The sequence below is a fragment of the Molothrus aeneus genome, chromosome 7, assembly GCF_037042795.1.
Source record: "Molothrus aeneus isolate 106 chromosome 7, BPBGC_Maene_1.0, whole genome shotgun sequence".
Lineage (NCBI taxonomy): Eukaryota > Metazoa > Chordata > Aves > Passeriformes > Icteridae > Molothrus > Molothrus aeneus.
The window spans coordinates 5,959,276-5,981,174 of NC_089652.1; the positions used below are offsets into that span (position 1 = coordinate 5,959,276).

At 45.0% G+C, this 21,899-nt stretch overlaps 2 protein-coding genes across 5 annotated transcripts in view; one reads left to right on the top strand and one right to left on the bottom strand.

Annotated features, from left to right (window-relative positions):
- Positions 1 to 394: 394 nt before the first annotated feature.
- S100B (S100 calcium binding protein B) lies at positions 395 to 11,544 on the top strand. 2 transcript variants are annotated; one of them, XM_066553291.1, is made up of 4 exons: positions 395 to 526; positions 1,466 to 1,618; positions 2,081 to 2,236; positions 10,551 to 11,544. In XM_066553291.1, the coding sequence occupies exons 2-3, from the start codon at positions 1,481 to 1,483 to the stop codon at positions 2,219 to 2,221; spliced, it is 279 nt and encodes a 92-aa protein (XP_066409388.1). In that variant the 5' UTR covers positions 395 to 526; positions 1,466 to 1,480; the 3' UTR covers positions 2,222 to 2,236; positions 10,551 to 11,544. The 2 variants fall into 2 exon arrangements, with proteins under 2 accessions (XP_066409388.1, XP_066409387.1); XM_066553290.1 differs by lacking the exon at positions 10,551 to 11,544 and having other exon boundaries at positions 2,081 to 3,012.
- The window catches only part of DIP2A (disco interacting protein 2 homolog A), a 79,179-nt gene continuing 66,082 nt past the window's right edge, over positions 8,803 to 21,899 (bottom strand). For 2 of the 3 annotated variants that reach the window (XM_066553288.1, XM_066553286.1), the window contains 14 exons: positions 21,194 to 21,317; positions 20,810 to 20,931; positions 20,383 to 20,494; positions 20,071 to 20,180; positions 19,831 to 19,961; positions 19,152 to 19,320; positions 17,746 to 17,916; positions 15,627 to 15,656; positions 15,143 to 15,204; positions 14,474 to 14,531; positions 13,720 to 13,794; positions 12,802 to 12,976; positions 11,114 to 11,237; positions 8,803 to 10,790 (listed from right to left, as the gene is read on the bottom strand). In XM_066553288.1, the coding sequence (XP_066409385.1) occupies positions 10,538 to 10,790; positions 11,114 to 11,237; positions 12,802 to 12,976; positions 13,720 to 13,794; positions 14,474 to 14,531; positions 15,143 to 15,204; positions 15,627 to 15,656; positions 17,746 to 17,916; positions 19,152 to 19,320; positions 19,831 to 19,961; positions 20,071 to 20,180; positions 20,383 to 20,494; positions 20,810 to 20,931; positions 21,194 to 21,317 (1,716 nt within the window). In that variant the 3' untranslated portion in view covers positions 8,803 to 10,537. The remainder of the gene's footprint in view (positions 10,791 to 11,113; positions 11,238 to 12,801; positions 12,977 to 13,719; positions 13,795 to 14,473; positions 14,532 to 15,142; positions 15,205 to 15,626; positions 15,657 to 17,745; positions 17,917 to 19,151; positions 19,321 to 19,830; positions 19,962 to 20,070; positions 20,181 to 20,382; positions 20,495 to 20,809; positions 20,932 to 21,193; positions 21,318 to 21,899) is intronic. The other variant, XM_066553287.1, reaches the window with a different exon arrangement.

A 21,899-nucleotide genomic window follows, 5' to 3' on the forward strand; every position in this document is an offset into this window, starting at 1 on the left:
TGTTTTTGCATACTCACTGTTCAGAGCAGAACAGCAGCTTTAAAGAAAGCATTCACATCTTTGAATTGCAAGCTTGGTTCACAGAACATTCTGTGTTCTGTGAGTCAAAGGAACAGAGAATAGGCATTCTATCTTTGAAAAATATGAACAAATAAATGGCACCATAACAGATTTACTGGTAATGCGTAACAACTGCGTCTAGGGATGATCTCCGTTTACTGCAATACATTTTGAAACGGGGTATACCCCTATGTACGTGTCGCTTATAAAAATTGGCTGATTGAAGTACCAGCAGGTAAAAAGGAGAACAAGGGAAGCAGGCGGTGTTTCCCTGTCCCAAGGGCGGCTTTCCAACGGCTCCCGCGCGGGCGTTGGGCCGGCCAGCGGCTCTGCGGCTCTGCGGGCACAGCGCCCGGCCCGGACACCCCGCCCCGGCCACGCCGCGGCCATAAGAGGGCAGCGGGGCCCCGCCGGGGGTGCCTGGCCACGCCGCATCGCCGTGCACAGCCCCGCCGGCAGCACGGAGGTGAGAGGGGCCGGGGATGCCGGGGGATGCCGGGGGATGCCGGGGGATGCCGGGGGCTGGCCCTGCCCGGGGGGGAGGTGGGCGCTGTCAGGGCAGGGTCACCGCTCCGCATCACCTCTGCTCGGGAGCACTCCTCAGCCTTGCGGACGGGCAGCAGGCAGGGCTGCTGCATGAAAAGGGTATTTTTGTTAGGATGTTTTCTGCCGTGTCTGGTAACAGTCTTTCGGTTGGGGCACTGACTGCTGGGCGGGGGAGGACATCAGCTGTGGGATCAGATTCAGTAGCTTGTGGTGGAGAAACAGGAGCCAGGTTGCAGGGCAGGAGACATTTACCGATGGGATATGAACGAAACGAGTGCCAGGCAATAAGGCTTCTTTATTTTCCGAGTCTTTGGGTTGGCAGCTCTCCGTCTCCACTAAAGAGATCAGAGTCTCTGTGGTTTGTCCGTTTGTGAAGTCTGCAGGGAACGCTGCAATCCGAATTATTATCATATCCCAAGAGAGTCTCCAGACCAAGTGTGGGAGAGGGAGGTTTGAGAGATGTTCATTTTGACCTGCTCGCACCCATCAAAACCGGTTTCTGCCGGATTCCCCTGACTGCTGGGCTGGAGACAGGGCTGCAGGCAGAGACACAGCCGAGGGGACCTGTGACAGCAGGGACAGCAAAACCTTTCCGAAGCTCCGGAGCTGACCCCATGCCTGCCTCTCTCCTCGTCTTGTGGCTCTGCTGTCTTCGAGAGTCCCTGGCAGCAGAGGTTTGGTCTCTCATGACCTTCCCCCTGAAGCCAGAGCTGCTGCCAGCGCTTCCCAGCAGAATGCCTTGAACGCGGCTCCGACCTTGCTGATCCATGGGCGGAGCCCGGGGTGGCCGTGCTTCCAAATCAATGGGAATTGCTGGAGCTTGCCCAGGCTGGCGCTCCACCGTCCCCTCTGACCTCAGGGCTGCGCCGCGACCATGTCTGAACTGGAGAAGGCGATGATCGCCATCATCGAGGCCTTCCACCAGTACTCCGGGAAGGAGGGAGACAAGCACAAGCTGAAGAAATCCGAACTGAAGGAGCTCATCAACAACGAGCTGAGCCACTTCCTCGGGGTAAGCACTGCCCTCCCTGCAGCCTGCCTGGGCTCAGGGGCCATCCAACAGCCCTGCACTCCCCAACTCTGTCTCCCACAGAAGCCTTGCACAGGTGAAGAGGTTTATTTACACAGCAGGACATTAAATCCTTTGCCCCAGCTCTACAGAGCAGCAGGATGAGGGGAACAGCCTATATGGCAGACTGGGGTGTGGGTTGGATACTAGGGAAATTACCTTCCCTGACACGGGGGACAGCCTCGCCCCAGGGGGCTCAAATGTCCCTTCCCAGCAGCACATCTGTGGCTGCAATTCCCCAGGGAACAGAACAGTGCCCCACCAGACTGGGAACAGCCACAAGACATTTAGGATGTGTCTGAACAGAGATTCAGCCATGAGAGCACTTGGGAAACGGGGACATGTTACTGTCTGGGCCACGCTGTGGTCCTCCCCAGCTTTGGCCCCCTGTTTCTATCCCTTCAGGAAATCAAAGACCAGGAGACTGTGGACAAAGTCATGGAGGCCCTGGACTGCGATGGGGATGCAGAGTGCGACTTCCAGGAGTTCGTGGCCTTCATTGCAATGGTCACTGCTGCTTGCCACGAGTTCTTTGAGGAGGAGTGAACTGGTGGGAAGCAGGTGAGCCCCTTCTGCTCATGCTGGAGAGAGGCAAGGCAGCATTGCTCCTCCAGGAAAAGGACTGGCTGTGATTACAGACACCTTAGAGTTCAGCTTGCGCTAGACTTAAGCAGCTTATTAAAAGTGCTGTGGCTTTGTGAACAAGAAACACTTGTGTGGCTCAGGAGAGGCTGTTGGCTGGTGCCCATTGGGCTGGGTGCAGTGAGAGTACCTTGCCTCAAGCTCCTTCCCTGCTGTTTTAAGTCAGGAATGTGCATGGGGCTAGAAGCAGAGGGATGCTGTGATCCAAGCTTGCTTGCAAAGGAAAAAAGGAAATTCAAGGGTTGAAGGAAGAGGTGATGCAGAGGGGCTGGTTTTGGAAACTTGCTGCTGAGCCCACTGGCCTGAACAGGAAGGCTCCCAGTGATTCCTGTGGGCTCTAGGCATGGCATTAGAAACCAGCTCCTGTCCCATCACAGGTGCTCAGCAGAGCCCACCCATTTCTTGGTACATTGAGACACCTTTGGCTTGCAAGGCAAAGTGTAACAATCTAAAAGCATAACCATCTGACAGCTCAGGCTTTCACTTGTTGATCAATCCTGCTTTTAGCAGCCTGCAGAACTGGAAGCTACAGCATATGAGGCTCCTGCACTGGGGTCAGCTCCTGGGCCTGGGATATGCCTTGACAAGGTGTCCAGGCTCAGTCAGAAGGGAAGTGGGAGTGGCCCATGTGACCACAGACGAGGCACAGCCTCCTGCGTGTGTGGAAATGACAAGGAATAAAACATTGGTTTGGCCTCTGGTGAGAAATGTGTCCTTTTGTGCCAGGCTGCTCTGCACTGAGAGAGAAAGGCTGGGGGATCAGGCCTGAGGCACTGATGAGGCACTGCCACAGCTCATGCCCCTGGGGGTCTCGTTGGGTACTGACCCCTCTTCTCTTGCCTGGTGTCTTTGTGACTGGCCAGACAACCCTCGATTGTCACCAGCACCGAGTTCCAGCTGGCTGCCCACACTGCCAGGTGTACCTGCCAGGACAAAGGGACACAGGGGCCCTTCTGCAGGATGTCACTGCTGCTATTGGGGGCATCCAGGGGCTTGCAGTGGTGAGCCCTTGCAAAGCCTCAGCTAAACCCAGAACAACCGCCCCAACACCTGAGCTTCTGCCTTTCCAGTCTGCACCTGCCATCCAGCTCAGCAGCACCTGTGAGCTGGGCCTTCCTGCAGCTCCAACAGTAACAGATTCACAGCAAAGATGCTCTCAGATGGTACTGGTTTTACCTCATTCCACATATTATAATGATTTTATGCACAAAATGACATCTTTGGACATCTTGCTACTTGCTAGACCATCTTGCTATTCTCACCAGCCTCCCCCAGGTTGTGCAAGGGGAGGTTCAGGCAGAGCCAGGCACACACGATGTCTCTTTGTGATTGTCTCTTTGTGTGCAGTGCTTTTAAACACAAAACACATTTTGCAGGATCGATTCTTGTGTGTTTCCTAAATCTACTGTCAGTGCAAATGGTTTCTGTACGTGCCTCACCTCTCTTGCCTTTTCAAACAAAACACTTGCCTTCTTTTAAAGACTACAACTTAATTTACTTCCACAAACAAGGATCTAAGTAGAAGCAGGTGGTTTGGTTAGGAACCTGTGAAAGTCTGGGTTAAAAAACGCAGATGACATGAAAAAACCTCCCAGGGCTCCTTTCCAAGATGGAATGCCCTGTAAGCACAGAGTGTTCTGCACACTGTGAGCTGATTGTGGGCCCAGCAGTCTGACCCATCTGCTGCACCTCAAAGAAGTGTTTGCACTGAACTTTGTGTCAGAGAAAGGAACCACTTGGGAACACACTTGGGACTAGTGCTGGTGCAGCACATCATTTTGTCTAGATAAAAGTTAAACCAGACACCCTACCTCCCAATGAGCCACATTGCAAGAGGGAGAGGAAGAGTTCTTTTTGGAGTTTTTTTACAGCTTTTCCAAACTGCTGCAGCTGTTAGAAGTGACATAACTAAAAAAAAATAATGGTTTTATTAAATTTTAATTAATCATAACCAGTATATTAATTATAAGCAGTACATTAGTCTTGTATCATTTAAAGCCAGCATTTAACAAAGTTGTCTCAAGTTACTTTTATGGGAACACAGCTTGGGAAAATTTCTGACACATTAAGTTTTGATAAACTAAATCTGATATGCTTCAATGAACAAGGCCTGGGAGATAAAGATGTATTGTTGAAGCTGGACATCTGGAATGCAGAATTTAGGGACTACAAGGACATTTTGCAGAAACCAGAAGAGACTAACAAAGACTGTGTCTGTGTGTTGAAAAGTCCCTACTGGAGAAAACAGACAGTAAACTCCCTAAAAATATGGACTGATTAGCATGAACAGCGAGGAATCAATAACCAATAGAGAACAGTATACTAATAAATGAAATATAATTATGCAATTTAGAACCAATGAACGTTAATTTGTTTGCTAAAAATGTAGAAATAGGTGGAAAAGTTTTGTATTTGTGCCTGTGTAGAGGCTGGAATTTTGTCAGCCATTTACAAACTCTGGCCAGGAATAAAGAACTGCCTCACTCTCCAGCACTACAAAGACACCATTAGAGGATGTGAAGAACACATTTTTGTCCTTGCAGATTTTTCTGTACGAGACATCTATCCGATCTCCAGCCCTTGCGAGGTTGCGACATGCATGGAAGTACTTCAAGCTGAAAAGGACTGTGCAGAGAGCACTGTGCTCTACCAGCTTCTTGAAGGTTTTAAAAGAGAGGGGGCTTCCCCTTGAATGTGGTGCAAATACAAGTTTCCCAAAGTTTAGACAGCATTTCACAAGTTCCAGGGGCAAACTCTGGGCAAGCTTGTTGTCTTGGCACAGCTCTCTGAGCTGGGCACAGCGTCCTGGCTGTGAAAGGAGCATGGCTGCCACTGGCCTGCCAGCTGAATTCCCAGTCCTAAGCTGGCAGTCTTAAGGGTAAAGTTTAAACAAGAGCTACTTGTGCTGCTACCTATTCCTCTTCCAGCCCCTCTGTGGGAACACCTGTGCCTACCTTGAGGCTCTGAGATCCAGAGAACACAATGGTAGAGGCAGCAGAGAAGGGAAGGACAGAGTGCACTGGTGAGTTTGATGTGGTTTATGTGCAGCAAGGGGAAGGTGCAGCCCTGCACTGGCTTTTACTTCTAGAGCCTTCTTCTATGAGAGCAACTGCTGGACTTTGCAATGAAGATGTGAGAGTGAAAAAAGTGATGCCAGGTCTGTCTGGAAAAAGGAGATACAGAGCATTGTGTGCAGTTTAAATGCTGTTAATAAGAGAAGGAGGTACTTTGAGAACATCTTCTGTCTTGACACTTCCATCTGCATGACCTCTAGCAGCTGCTTGGACATTGAAAATATGTGAAAGTGATTGTGCTGTGAATGTCAGGCTGGCAAATGCCTTCTGTCCTGGCACATCTGTCAGTCAGAACTGCAGCTGGAAACACTTTGCTCTAACAGTGGACTCTGCCACTTTGAGAGAACGTGCTGATGCTATATATACAATTTAGGAGGAAAATGTCAATCACTAGTATGTTTTGTTTAGCTTACAGGCTGCAAAGGGACTATAGAGGCCAGTAGTGGCTTTCTGTTATAGGACTTCTTCTTTGCGAGCAGCTGCTGGACATTTTGAAGGGGTTTGGGATCTGCGAGCGTTAGAGTGCAAGATGGCACACAGATCTTGAGGGAAAGTGCATATCTCCAGGGAGCTGGATGCAGTTCAGTGGGTGTGAGTTACATGTTGAGCAGCTGGTGGCACAGAAAAGCTTCTAAAAGGAAGAGGCTGTGCTGCAATTGCCTTTTATTTTGAAGCTTATAAACTGCACAGCCAACATAACCACACGATAGCGCTGTCGACTCACAAAACAGGGACACGCACCGAGCTCGAAACCACCCCCAGGACAGAGCTGAGTCAGAAACGTCCCTGCTCTCCAATCACCTCTGCCAGGACAAAAAGATTTGGCTGATCTTCCCCTTGCAAGTACAAACTCTTCCTTGCAGCACATTCAAATGGCAACATGAACTCCTCTGCCCCAACAAACCTTTTCACTCTCACAGAGTCTGGTAACAAACTTGAATAGGTCTGCCAAAACCAGGGCTCATGTAAGTGTCGGTGGAGAAAGCTCTTTGCTGCCTACAATTTCAACTGCCCCTATCAAACTACAAACACACCCCCTGCTATAGCCCCTTTCCTTCTCAGCTCTAGGTACAATCCTAAGCCTTCAGTCTCAGAGGCAGGATCCAAATGGGATGGCACCAGGGACTGCTCACATGCTAAAGCTACAAGGACAAAAACTCAACAGCTTGGCATCTGCATTCCCACTGGCAGTTCAACAGCTTTAACCCAGAGAACTGAATATTAGGAAAAGCCTCTAAATTCACTGAGATCACTGAAGTGCTCATCCAAATTTACTTTCTTTGCCAAAGAGAGCAAATAGAACTCCATCTCAAAAGAAATGGCATCCCCTCCAAAATCCAAAACATCCAGGGACTGATCCCCTACAAATGTGTCAGAACACTGCTATTGGGCATTACCTGCCTGGGGCACTTGATCAGCTGCACACCAACACTCAGCGTAGCTGCTTACCTTGTCCAAAAGAAGTGTGCTGGCAGAATTTCAAGAAGGCTACCTCTAACAAGTGGAAAACACATGCCAAATTGAATCTTTCAGGAGGGAGACTGCTTTTCAAAGATGGATGCTGACTCCATGATTGTACAAATTGAGTCAGTGCTTCCAAACCAAATATGCCAGGGTAGAAAGTTGCTGCCACCCTTGAGCTGCACAATGCAGCTTCTTATCTGCACCTCCAACACTGGGGCCAAGTTCTTTCCTTCCCATGAGGAAGCACTGCCATTCTCATTCAGGAACTTACCAAGCACAAGTTGCATACCACGTCCAGCACTGACTATGTCCAACAATGGCTCCACACAGCAATGTCTTGCTGGGCTGTACCATGCCCTTAGCTTCTCACTGCTATGGAGCCCTGTGTTCTGCCTCTCTTGTCATCTCAGTCTAACTGGAAACACTTTTAGCACAGCAGCACAATCTGGGTGAAGAGAAGGAGACATGAAGCACATGTTTTTATCCTGGCACATTTTTGTAAGAGACTTCTATTGGGATCTTTAATCCTTATGAAGCTGTAATGTGCACAGGGGTCCTTCAAGCTGAGAAGGACCATGCAGAGAGCTGATCCCTGTGGCCTCAGTGCCTACTGACACCTTCTATGTTGGTTATTTCAAGCTGCTGGACACGCTGGTGCCACTGACGACACACAGGGTGTGCACAAGTGTTGGGGGCTTCCTGCACCTGCTAGGTATGGCCCCCATCCTCCTCCCTGAGGGGCACAGGTGCTGACAGTGCTGGGTGCCAGACTGTGCATGCATCCCTCCTTCCCCCCAAATGACCTCCTGGCTATGCTATCCCATCTGGCACAGTGGAGACTGCACCAACCTTCCTGTGGCTGGCCCTGAGCCCCCCCAAGACTACAGCCTCAGCTATGCTGGGCAAGGTGAGGGATCACCTGGGCAGCCAGTAAGTAAGGGTGTCCTTTGGCTTTACTGCTGCACAATGGGCTCCTCCCATCACCCTGCCTGCTCCCTGAGCCCACCTCTGCTTCCCTGCTCCCTGTGCTGGGGGAGTCTCAGCAGCTGGCAGGGTCACTGCTGTCTCCTGTATGTGCATCCCTGGTAAAGTGTACTATCCTTGCTTTGGCTGGAGCTGCCATGCCATGCCACGCCACGCTATTCCATTCCATCTCATCCCATCCTAACTCCCCTGGCTGGCAGGGACATGTTCACCTGCTGAGCTGTTGTTTTCCAGGGCATCCTTGGTAGTTCAAGGAGTCCTGAGTATGGCCCTCACCCTCTCCAACTCTCTTCACACCCAACACCCCCCTCTCCTTCTCATCTTTCCTTCCCAGGGGACACAGGGGCCCATGGGACTTACTGGCCTGCAGAGAGAGCCTTCTTTACCCTGACAGCTCTGGAGAATTTGGCAGCACAGACTGATGAAGTTGCTGGAGGGCATCATCCCAGTGCTGCTGTTTCTCCTTTTCCTTTTCAGTTAGTGCTTCCTCCCTGGCAGTCATCAGCCCGGATCTGGCATCAGGCCTTTCTGTCCAGCTGGTGCCTTCTGCAATGTCTCCCAGGGGTATAAACTTCAGTGGATGTCTGGCTGCAAAGCAAGCAGGGACAGGGCCAGTCTGTGCCTGCAGCTGGAGCTCAGAGGCCTGGAGAGGCTCAGCCATGCATGGAGCAGCTGCTTAGCTGCACCATGGCCGTGACATCCTGCCAGCCCTGCCCTGCCAGCCCCACAGCAGAGATGTCATACCTGACATAGTGACAACAGCAGTGCAGCTTGGCAGAGGCTCAAAACACAGGAAATTCAGGAGCATCCAGGCTTTACAACTCTTTTACCTGCAAAGCAATTGCAGTGAGGTTTTGCAGAAAAAGCTCTTAATGCATTCAACTGTCTGATATATGAGTGAAAACTGGTGCTAAGCCAAGGTTTTGACCTAACAGCTTGAGTTTCAACATTCATCAAGTCAGATTGGCAAGAGCTGTTCTGAAATGTTTAATAAGCTTTTTGTTTTAAGATTTACTTTACAAGGCAACTTGTATCACTTTCATCAGTATCTCAATACAAAAGTCTTACAATGCTTTGTTTGCTAAAAAACTACAACATGGAACTGGGGGTTAGGGAGTTGTCTCCTTTTGCCAGCTGTTTTGGGAGGAGGGCTGTCCCACAGCCTGCTGCTGGAGGCTGCTGGACTCAAACAATAAGTTACACAAGTTCTGTACATAATTACAGTCAGAGTATGCAGCTGTATAATACACCATAGGTAAACACCACCAGGGCCCATAACTACTATAAAGGAGAGCTTTTCTTGAAGATTTCAGTTTGACCATGGATAAATCTAATCTATCAGGGGACTGACGTCCATCTTTCTTAGGCACTGATCCAGGCAGAATTGCCTTGCAGAAAAAACTGGCTCTATTGCAAACTTGTGCATTATTAAAAAATTTTTCTGTAGCTCTCAAGTCTTTAACAAGTTTATAAAAATAATTATTTGCTAGTCTTGTGCCTACCTTCAAACACAGAATTACTTGAATAACTTCATATTCTCTTTCTGTATTAGGTTCACTGCAGTATTAGATCAGGCAGAAACTCCAAAACCTTAATTAGTCCAACTGTGACCCAACCAACTGGATATTTTAGCCTGAACAAAAGAGTTTAAATACAACTCCAAAGAAAACAAACAAAGTTTGTACCACAACAGCTCAAGCTAACTAACACTGAATGGGTTTTCCATGGTGGGAAAAAAAAAAAGTTACTATTTCAAGTTTTAGCACAGAATATTCAGGGAAAACATTTTGTAAGCCTATGCTTTGTAAACATTTATACAAATCATTCAGAGTGGCTTTGGAATGGATTTTCGAATCCTTGGCATTATGCAGGGCAGGAATTAACAGCTCACACTATGAAAACAAGCGACTTGGACATGGAGTTAGAAGAGCAAGAGCACTGAAGGCTCCTGCATCAAGTACTTAAAACTGGATATTACTTTGTATTTTATTATAAAGTTTATAGCATTACAGAGTCCAGCATGGCACCGTAAGTAACCTTGTTACAGCATTTGTTTTTGCTTGGTACAAAAAAGCTGATCAGCAGCATAACTGTTACACTGAATCCAGGATTGGAAGGGGTTGGCTTCTTCTGAATAGGGATGAGTCAGTGTTTTAAAATAAAAAGGCTGCATTTTTAAATCTCAAATATGTGCAAAATGCCTTTCAGTAGAGAATGTGGCAGAGGTGTGTGCAATGTTGAAGGATATGCCCCAACCCCAATACTGCCCATATACTGCAGTCACATGGAGGGTGAACTCTGGATGGTTACTCACGACTTTGGGTGCTGTTTCCAGGAGTCCTCCTCACAGCTGCTGTTCTCTCCCCACCCCACTCTATGTCCTTTTATGCAGTGCATCAAGTACTGACATTCATAATTACTCTCTCCCCTCTGCCCCCCCCCCAAAATAAAATTGGTCCATGATAGTTCTAATAAGCTTCCTTCAGGAATTCCAGTAAACTCTCCATCCTAAGACAGCTGTGACTGTTACAATGAAAGCAAATGCAATCTGGGAGATGAAGGGCTGCATGTAAAGAGAAGTATCTCCATTTTCCTAGGGTCTTCAACAGCTTGTAAAAACAAGAGCATGGATTCCAATGTTATTATGAGGAAAGCCCCTTGGATTTTGGTGCTTTAGCCTTGATGTTATTTGCTGTTTTCACATGTTGTAGGCAACATAAATAGGATCCAACTGATCAGCTAAAAATCCGTCTCTCAAGTGCATCCGTTGTTTCTCGCCGCGGGAGTTGATGGGAATGACCCCGGGATCCACGATGACCACGACACCAACAATGAGATAATGCTCTTCCAGGACCACGTTGGTCACCAGTGCCACCAGATCCAGAGCTTCCTGCTCTGAGCCTTCCAGCTCCACCACCACCACCAGCAGGTTTGTCCACGTAAACACAGCACTGTCGGCACGACACACGTGTTAATGGGGAGGAAAGAACACCTGGATAAGTCACTAAAAGAGATTATGAAAAGAAAGACAAGGCCTCCCAAAGCTTACAACTAAACCTGAATGCTTTGAGGCTGGAGAGGATAACAGCCTCAGTTATATCCATAACTCATTAGGGCTAAATGGGAATAATACACATGAGAAGACATCATCCATGAAATCCCTGAGATGTGTTTACCACACCCACAGGTGTACATTCTGACACTGCCAAGGAACTCATAAGTTCTGCTTTAGAAGAAATAAAATGATAGAGAAGAACAATGCTGTGGTTCTTACCATTCTGCAATGCTCTTATGTGCCCTGATGACAGAGGTTTCTATGTCGATGGGGTGGTACCTCATTCCTCTGAGCTCCAGTGTTTCATCCAAAGAGCCCACCACATACAAGGCATCGTGCCTCTCTGCAATACAGCACACACATTTCAACACCAGCACAGCTACAGGACAAACACAGTCACTTGGAGGAGCTTATTCCTGACCTTCTAACATGTTCCCAGTGCTTCCTAGGGGAAAGTCTATAATGCACGCTCCAGCATTTGAGAGAATGAAGAGCTCATGCAGCACTTCTGCCTATGACTGCAAGCAACTGAAATCACAATGAAAAGAATTTCTGGGTCATCCAGTTCTGTCCTTCGTCTCATGTAATGTAACCTCTGTTCATAAACCCAAGTAAAATCCACCATTAAAACATCTTTTTGTTCCACTGTTCTTACCAGACAATTCTTTTTTGATCAACACAACCACTTTTCCAATTCCCAAATTTAACTTCTTTTTTTTTAACACCAGCTTATACCCACTAGTCCTCATGACAGCAAAATTCTACTCAGTTTCTTAAGATCCCACAGTTTACAAAGTAAGAACAACTCTGTCCTCTCCCCAGCCTCAGCTTTGCCAGGTTAAATAAGCAAAGTTCTCCTAGAAGACCCTGCCCTACTCTCAACATTCATCCTTGTAACTCTGTTCAGTTAAATTTTGCTTTTTCTTTGTTAACTATTTCATAGTCTTGTTCAGTTATGTTACTGGAGGTGAAAATCATGCTGGGAAGTTGTATTTTGTGTATACTGTAAATTCACTGCCCACAGCTTCTTAAAAACTAAAGGACAACTGACATTGTTCCATGGTGATAAAAATCTCTGTGAAATGTGACTTTTCAGAAAACTACAAGGCACAAAAACTTGCTATTGGGATTCAGTGGCAGCAGTCAGGACACTGACACCATTCATTTAAGTCCAATCACAGAAAACCAGCAATATACATTTGTTACTAAGTGAAGAGCATCCAAACTCCCTTCCTTAGAATGTTCAAAGACTTATTTCTTTACATATATGATAACTAAGAACTGTATCTGCTTTGTGTTCTGTCTCAACAGAAAACAGAGCAGATGGAGGATAAACTCTTCGCAAATTCAGACATTTTGGCTTAGACTAAAAAAACCCAAGATTAATAATTTATTTTCTATACTGGAAAGTTTCTCCTGTAGGGGAATAGAATATAAGAAAATAAAGAGAGTGTAGAAAGTAATTTACCCCTAGGGAGTTGCAGCTGGGCCAATTATCAAAGATTAGGAACAGGCCTGACTTTAACAGGCCATACAGGAGAGGAAGAGTGCTATAAGAGTGGGGTGGCTGGGTGAGAAGGGAACTGGGGTCAGCTGGCTGCTTTGTGAAGAAGAAAGAGTCAGTGCTCTGAGAGCTGCCCATGAGAAACACCAAGAAGGTGTGAAACTTTTGTGATAAGGAGACAGCAGTGTGGAACCCCTGCAATAGAGACGACAACATTCCCCTCTAGACCTTTAACTTCTGAAACACTGCAACATCACCGGTGTCAGTGCACGTTCTGAACCTGCTGAATGACAGAACACCTCCCCCTTGACTCAGGAGTCTCCTGTGATGGAAGTCAGCATAAGCCAGCTGGAGAGCCCCCCAGGAGCCCTGCAGTGAGGAGTGTGCTGTCCTGTCCCCGTACCCCCGCTGGCGTCGGTGAGCTCGGTCCGGCGCAGGAAGCCCAGGTAGCCGGTGCGCGCCCACAGGGTCTGCGTGTCCCCGAAGCTCAGGCGGGCGGTGAAGTGATCGGCGTGCAGCGCCTCCTCTCCGTACACCGTGTAGTAACCAGTGGCATTGTGGGGGCTGCTCACCCAGATCTGGGGGACAAACCAAATCCAACTGCAGTGAACATGGGTCATTGTGCCAGGCACACTGAGCATCGTTAATTGATTTAAAAGATCTGTTTCACTGACCATTTTCATTACTCCAAAATGCCAGTTTAATTGTATAAAGCATTATATATATATATAATGTATTATATATATTATATACATCTATATATATTAAAAATGTATTATAGATATTTATTATATATATATATTATTATATGAAGCATTATATATATTATATATATAAAATGTATTCTATAGATTATATATATATATAATGTATTATATATATTTATTTATTATATATATATTTATCATTATATAAAGCATTAACTTCTGACCAGAGAAAAGGAGTTTTAGGTACATGTAACTGGGGGGTAGTAAAGGCCATAAAAAAATGAACCAGGCATTTGGCTTACTGGAAAGGAACAGCTGCTAACCTATTAGCTGGGCATCTTATTACACAACAAAAGATGCCTATAAAACAAAGGTCAAACCAAGCAGCAAATTACCTACTGCTGCTGCCCACTGATGGGAGTACATCCCTACCTGTTCTAGCTGCTGGGCAGACACAGACTGTGCAGCCACATGTGCAGGAATGCACACGGTGCCAGCTCTCTGTGGGGCTCATTCACATCCCACTCAGGGGAAGGAAGGCATTTATCTAACAGGAGGTATCCATGCATCACATCACTGCCCACACACACAGTACAACAGTACCAAAGCTTTACCTCTCCTAAATGGGAGTCTCCCAGAGGTCCCTTGGTTTCTGTGTGTGCTATGATGACCTTGACTCCCGGAAGAATCTCGAGTAAGAAGCAAACAGAAATTAAGAAAATGAATTCATCAAAAGAAATGTTAATCGGAAGTCAACAGTCTGTGCTTCCCTTTCTACTCCTTTCTGCACCACAGACACCAATCATCGCTTCCTACTACAGTTTTTTAAATTGTTAAATAATTCTAACTCTGAGCAGCCATTTTGCAGCTTCAGCTTTGGTTTCACACCTAGAAAATGCCTTCCTTATGAAAGTCTCAGATTTGTTTTGGTGGTACAATATATCCTATTGCTTCATGTCATGCACCTGGCTTCACTTAACTACTCACTCACAACCTGTTCTCCTGGACACATTCTGATTAGCCAATCTCATCCCACATATTCTTTCATGAGATCCACGTGATGCAGCTCCCCACCCAGGTGAGGGCCATGAGGACATCACGAGTGTCATAATGGCTTTAAACTGTAACAGGAGGTTCAGAGTAGATGTTGGGAATAATTGTCCCCAACTGAGGGTGGTGAGGCCCTGGCTGGTAAAGGTTGTCCAGAGAAGGCTGTGGCTGCCTCACCCCTGAAGTGTCCAAGGCCAGGTTGGACGGTGTACCCCCACCCATGGCAGACATGGACTGGAATGAGATGAGCTTTGAAGTCCTTTCCAACCCAAACCACTCCTTGATTCTGTGAGGAGGAAGGATGACACTGTCTCTCACCTTGCCAGACTCCATAAGTGGCAGACTGTGTGGAGAACCTCTCTCTACCAAACGCACCCTGAGAAGACAAGCGGAATGAATACATTTGTACAATGCTTTAAGGACTGTTGGAGATTAGGATTTTTTTTCTTTTCTTTTTCTCTCAGGGAGTTTTCTCCCATCTGCTGCCTAAGAGATGATAATGACTGTATTTAAAAAAGACAAAACATGCAGTCGAGGAGGAGGGGGAAAGGTGCAGCTGGCTGCACTCTTGTAGCTGAGGGGCTTTGTCTTGAGAGACAGCCCTGCTGTCTTCTGCTGCTGCTTTGGGCTCTTCCATTACCCTTCAACCCAGCATCCTGTGCTCACCAGTACACCCCGTGGTTCCTGTTACAGCTACAGATTTCTGCTATGTTCTGTTTGCCACTCAGGGAAGGCTGAGGAACAGAGTTGTTTTGCTTTGAAGAAAGAAAAAAAACCAAACAAAACTATGGGAGATTCTAGCTGTGCTATTTCCACTACCAAGAGGATTGTTAGGGAGCAGGTTTCTTGGAATTGCACAGCACAGGGATATAATATGGGAGGAAGTCAGTCGGCTGCTGCCAAGGACAATTCAACAGACCAGTGCAATGAGGCTGAAGTTTGTTCTCCACAGCCACTGAAGAGTTAATGCTGCAACACAGACTGTACCTGTCGTGTCGAAGTGCTCTCATATCTACATAGACTGTTGTTGGATCTGGTCCTGCTGTTCCCTAAGAATAAGGAGGAAGAAACAAATTCAACAGAAGCCACAACACCCTGCTTTCATTCTCACAGCCACATAAATTCACAAAGTTCCTTTCTTTTTTACAGACACTTAGAAAGAACTTCCCTAATGTCCAAGAAATAGAGTAAAGTAGCCCCCCATTCTACAGTGACTACTGTAGAGCCTTTGCTTTTTATGGAATCCAATCAATGAATGCACAGGTGAACTATGTAGTACAGGTGAGTCTAAGTTTGCCGAATTTTTAGATTTAAAATTCACCTTTTAGGATTTTATTTGAGTAAGCACCTGCTCTGTAACCCACATAGGCAGTGCAAAAGGATGCAAGCACAAACCTATGTGGGCCTAGTCCCTAAGACTGCAGAAGCAGATGGACTTTAGGACGTGACAAGCACACATGCATCACTATACCTGTTCAGCCAGCTTGCCCAGCCTGTTTGGCTGACAGCAGGACCACAAACAGAAGTAACAGAGGCCATCAAAGTGTGGGAAACAGAGAGAAAGGGGAAAAAAAGAAAATACAAACAAAGAGGCACTGGAAACATAAGATACACACAGTAAGACAGAAAACAAAACTTACACTGTTTTAGAATGAAAAGAAAATTTCCATTTCAGATTATTTAAGAGCTTGGCACTTTTAGGTAGTTCTTTTGGAAACATGCAAATCTCAGATCATGTAACAAAAGAAGGCTACAGCAACTCATACATTGCTTTATAATAAATCCCTTCTCCCTCTGTAAGACTGCAGCTTCTGAAACACCTCAGTGAACCAGTTTAGCAGGGCTGGAAGACATGTATTTAGCCTGCTAATTTGTATCAACAGTTTGGTCATTCATTTACATTCATTTAAATCCAATTTAAAAAGTCTAATGGAGGAATGGGGGAAGAATGGGGAAAAAGGGGTAGAAAACCCTCTCACTAAAAAGGGTCTCAAGAATGGAAAACAGAGATCAAAAAGGCATGAAATGAAGGGGAAGCTTGACTGCCCAGCAGTCCTGTATTCCTCACCAGGTTTTTTTGGAGGACTTGTTATGCTGCCATTCAGTATTTTGCAGAAAACTGTTTCTCACCTCTTGTTCCCAAACTGGCTTTTGAAATTTTTATTCACACAGGCAATTTGGAAAGCTATTCTTTCACAGTTGGCAGCTTTATTCAATGTTAAAATCTTAATTTGCTGTCATCTTGATTTCACGTGCATCCTTCCTGTTTTTCCACCTACTGATTTATAAAATCACTCTGACATTTCTTTATAACCATTTAGCTTGGTCTTGTTAAAAATCCTTTCTTCTTTAATTGTGAAAGAAACTACAGAAACTAAGGAAACAATTGTGAATGGCAACATATTGAAGTAACTCATGTCCCAGAATATCTCTCTTGTAGGAAAACTAGAACACTGTAATATATTCTGAGAGATAAAAAGGCTTTTCTTCATCTAGTGGGCACCAGGAAAAAAACAAGAAAAGGAAAAACAAAATTTTGCTGAAATACAGTAGCAATTTGCATAGAATTCTATTTTATTAAGTGTAATCCATACCAATAAAACTGGAAATTAAATTTACAATTACACATACTTAATCATGTGCCCCCTAAGATATCCCCCATGTACAAAGCTACATATTGCCTCATCTGAAACCTGAGCAATTTATTTACTAACTCAAGCATCCTCCAAACTCCAGGGTGCTTTTCCCACTTTCTAGTCCATGCTAACTTAATGGCTGATTTTTCAGGTAAATTTTGGAATATAAATGTGTATGTTTATTATGTATGTATGTATGTTTTTTTTAATCTCTTGACTGGAAAAGAAATATCTCATTAAGAAAAGTTAGATTTCATCTGATTAAATTACACATAAAAGATTATTATCAGCTGAGTACTAAACTATCAAAGGTGGTTCTAGCCCACAGAATGTCATTATCTCCAGACTGTGAAGCATGGCTGAATACTTTATGGGCATATCCTCCCTCTGAAAGCTTCCAATTTCACAACTTAAAAGTTAAAAAAAAAACAAAACCAACAGTCCTGCTCTTACACAAAGTGAGACAAAAATATTTGCATGTCGCTAATACTCATTTGAGATCTTTAAAAATTAAAAAAAACCCTGCCAACTGTGTTAATTTTTCTGAGTCTTATTTGTGAAATTCTGTTTTCCATTTAATTCCACATTATACAAAACAAGACAAAATCTGAATCACACAAAAGCTGAAACAGCATTGCTTGTAACATGCAATATTTATGTACAGGAAGCTGTTTATTTAATGCATAGTAGGAAGGAAACAAGTTTCTTAGTACTGACCCACTGGATTAGAAAAGCAAATCAATTGGTCAATTAGCACAGAAAAATGAAATTATCATAATCAACATAATAGTAAACATCCTATTAAAAAGCTTAGCTTAACTTGGTGATGAAGCAAGCAAGCAATGGAGCTCTAGCTCATTACAAAAAGGGTTGTAATGAACATGAACAACCTGAACATGATTTTCTACCAAGTCCCCAGAGATTCTGTGCAAGGAAGCAGCAGTTGAAGCTCACCTGTAAGCAAATGGCTACGTTGACCCTGCACCCAAAGGTGGTGCTCACTGCACGGGCAGACAGGCCCAGGTCTTTGAAGAGCTTGGAGAAAGACTGGGTGAGGGTGATCCTGGGTCTCTCCTCGGCCACCACCATGCAGGTGCGCACGCAGGACAGGTTCACCCCCTTCATCTGGGAGGGTGGGACAGAACACACACTGTGACTGCAAAGGCAGCAATTCTAGAGAGAAACGGGTTTATTTGTGCAACAGAATGGCTTTAAAAGCACTAGAGTAAGACATGAACTGTTTTAACATTACAGGTGTCGTGTAGCTGCAACACAGTCACTCAGCATTTTGAGCTGAAAACCCCTCAAAATGTCATTTTACCAGAGGGCTGGACTGGCCAGGGACCTGCTGGCTCCCAGCACTGTGCAGTTCAGGTGTCCCAGACATCACCAGCTCCTCTCAATGTGAATGTGAACCTGGAGCAACTGGCTGAGGGCCAGGATTTCCTTTGGTGAGGAAATTCCAGGAAATTCCTTGTTCCAGTGGAACAAGATTTTTTTTTGTCTTTATTGACAGCTTACAGTACAATCACTTTTTTGTGAAGGAACTGCCACACATTCCCAGTAGAAGTCCTGGGCAGCTGAGTTACTACAGCTGTGGGAATACTCCTTCTTCTTTAAGGAAATTAAATCTGAGTTGAGAGATTTCCCTCAAAAATAAATATATGTAGAGTGTAACTGATGTTAGGAATCAAAGAATCATATAGCATATGCTTTGGTTGGGAAGAAAAGAACTTTAAAGCTCATCTCATTCCAACCCCTCTGCATGGGCAGGGACACCTTCCTCTAGATTAGGCTGCTCCAAGCCCCATCCAACCTGGCCTGGAACACTTCCAGGACAGGCAAGATTATATCCATTTTAGAACTTAACACTTTTGGTATCAAGTGATATCTGAAAGTAAGTGACCCGTGGTGAGTTCTGGGAGCCTTTCTCTTCTGGCTGTTTTGAGTGAGGTTTGTGTTTGGTGGGGATTTGGGATTTTTCCTTCTGTTGGTGTGTGATTTGTCTGGAATATTTTTTGCTTGATGTTGGGTTGTTTACTTGTCTCAGACACAAAGGTTGATAGGCTTGCTATGTATTTTGCCCAAAATCTCAAGAACATCCAGGAGCACAGAAGTTGCACAAATAACTAAGCCAGAAATTACAAGACTTTTTTTCCTCCACCAGAAACATGGAAGCTGAATATTGCAGCAGTCTCAAAACTCCCTAAAAATCAAGTCATAATGGAAGGCTCTCACAGGAACACTTAAAACCTCATCTTCTCCAAGCCCAAGTGAAGTATTTTGGAAAGATACTGAAGTATTTCTGGAAAGATACAGGTATGTTTATGTCAGAATGTGGAAAAATGAAGCCCACTCACCCGGAGAACATCAGTCTGTGTCCCAAGGCCCTTGGTGCATATCTCCATCACGGAGTAGGAGCAGAAGGTGACACGCACTTTGTACTGGCTGACAGCAGACAGCCACAGAGACACATTGCTCTCCAGCTCCAGAGGGGGCACCAGGATGGACTGGTGACCTGAATATATGCTGGGGAGAGGAAGCAATAGGAACATGAAAATTTAATTAATTAATGTATATGGCATGCTTCAAAAGGCAAAAAACTTGCAGCTTTGTGAGACAGGCTGCATTAGAGTAGGTATCTGGTTGAATCCAGTCAAGACTCACTCATTTAAAGAAACATATAATTGCTTCCTTTAGCAGTATTTCTTACTGCATACTAATCTTGCAGTGAACACCTTAAAGGTCTTGTCAAAACATGTGGTTTAATCTTAAAATACTTTAAAAGGATTTACTTAATCAATGTGAAACAGACAGTGAAGTCCTTTTCTTTTCTTCCTTGAATTTAGTATGCAATTAATTCCACTTGCAAACAAAGTTACTCCAGTAACTAACTGAGTGAAATGGATTTTCTTATCACAAAAAGCGTTTTCTGAACTACTGATAAAAAGGTTAATTTGGGTTTCTTTGCCAGTTTCTCCCTGGGGTTCTAGAGAGGGCTGAGCACAGGTGAGGAGAGCCAGAGCTGCAGAGCCATACCTGCACAAGCACCAGAGTGCAAAGCCCAAGCCACAGTAGGGGTCCAGGCAGATGGCAATCTGTCGGGACGGGTACAGCTCACACTGCAGCTTGATCGAGCGACATAAGGCACTTGTGGCTGCGTGTGACATCTGCAGGAGGAAAACAGGACCTCTCAGGGACCTTCTTCTAGAAAAAGGGTTTCACAGATTTCTTTATAAACTTCAAGGAATAAAACAGGATTATCTCTTGTTACTGTACCTTTACTCCTGCTAATATACCAGTAGTAGACACACTGAAGTCCAAGTATGCCAACATATCTGGAGATGTAGGTCTGAAAACACTAGCCAGCTTCTTTTTAGGCATATCATCTATTTGAAATACATAAGTAGAGGAGAGTACCATATTATTTTGGGAAAAAATTTATCTTCACAGCATTATCATCAGATCCTCCCTGTAGTTTCTAGACAGCTATTTTAATGCAATGCACAACACATCCACTCAATCAGGCAATTGTGGTGCAGCAAAATAAATGTATCACTCTTGAAACTATTTCCATTTTGGCTATCCTACCTGTATCCAAAATAGTGGGCCACGTTTTAATATCTACAGCTGCTGCAGCCTCCTTGGACCTGAGCAGTTTCATTATAGCTTGGGTGGTCAATATACATGCAGACTTACTGACCTGCAAAAGGCAAAGTATTAAGACCATTGTTAAAACCAGGTAATGCATGCTCAAAGTCATGTCATATGCATCCAGATGAGATAAGCAGTAAGATGAAGAGATGAAGATAGTAATTGGAAACAAAGCAAAATATATCACAACAATAAAACACCATTTTAAATAAGTTTCTGAAGAAGTCATTACTGATTCAGCCACAGCACACTGAATATTTATTTTCTAGCTTATTTTACACTGACTGTGGCAAAGCAATCATCAGGCTGCATCAACCATTCACCATTCCCCAAAAGCACAGGCAGAGCAATGTCTCATACTTACCTCTACAATCATTTTGACAGTGGGCAGAGTGGTAGCAAGGTTCTGAGGATGAGGTGGGCGGACAGTGATGGGAACACAGCCAGCGTACAAACAGCCATAGAAAGTTGCTATCAAGTCTACTCCTGGAAAGGATATTTGTGAAATTAAAGCCATTTTTATCAGATCAATAGGCCAAATTCTTTCACCAAAATCAAAATACCCACTGATTTGTGTTATTAAGGCACAAGGATTTGTCACAAGCATCTGTTCAAATCAACAGGCTGTTCCACACCCAGCTTAAAATGTTTTGCATTTAAGAGCTAGCAAAAATTATTCCAATCCAATTAATAAACAGAACTTCTTTTCTTGTGCTGTGTGACTGTGGGTTTTGCTGTGTTGCTTTACCTGGAGGGTAAACCAGGGCCACATGGTCACCAACGTTCAGCCGTCCCTTCTCCATCAGCGCCACTGCCACTCTCTCTGCCCTCTTGTGCAGCTGGATGCACGAGGCAGTGCTGGCTACAGTACCCTGCACAGGAGACAAGTGACAGCAGAAACATTTACAGGAACAGCAGCAGCTCAGTGACTTGGATATTGACATGAAAAGGGGTAAACCAAGAGGGTTTCTCCCGGAGACATGTCAACACACAGCACGGTAGCTCATTAGTCCTCAGCTATTTAAGAAAGGTGTTCACCAACAGGTAATTTTTCTTTGTGCCCAAGTTTTGTGTTTCCTTTTGCAGAGTCTCTATGCCAAGGGTAAAACTTGCCTGAACAAAGTGACCTGGGAAAGGCTGCTTCATGCTAGAAAAGCTCCCTCAAAATATTCTTTACTCTGAGATAATTCAATCAATTAAATCAAATTCAACAATAACAATGTTGAAACAATTTCTTTTGCTAAAGCACAGTCTCAAAAGAAAAGTTAGAAAGTTTGAACTATGTCCTAAACTCTTTTGCCCTTCTGAATGAGACCTACAAATCCTTCACTTCCCCAAAGATTGCTGCTGGACTTTCTGGAAGACTCCTGTCTGCAGCACAGCACAGCACAAGGCAGGTCCAATTTGTCCCTGGGCTCTTATTGTCACTCTGTGTGCCATCCTTTTTGAGGGCA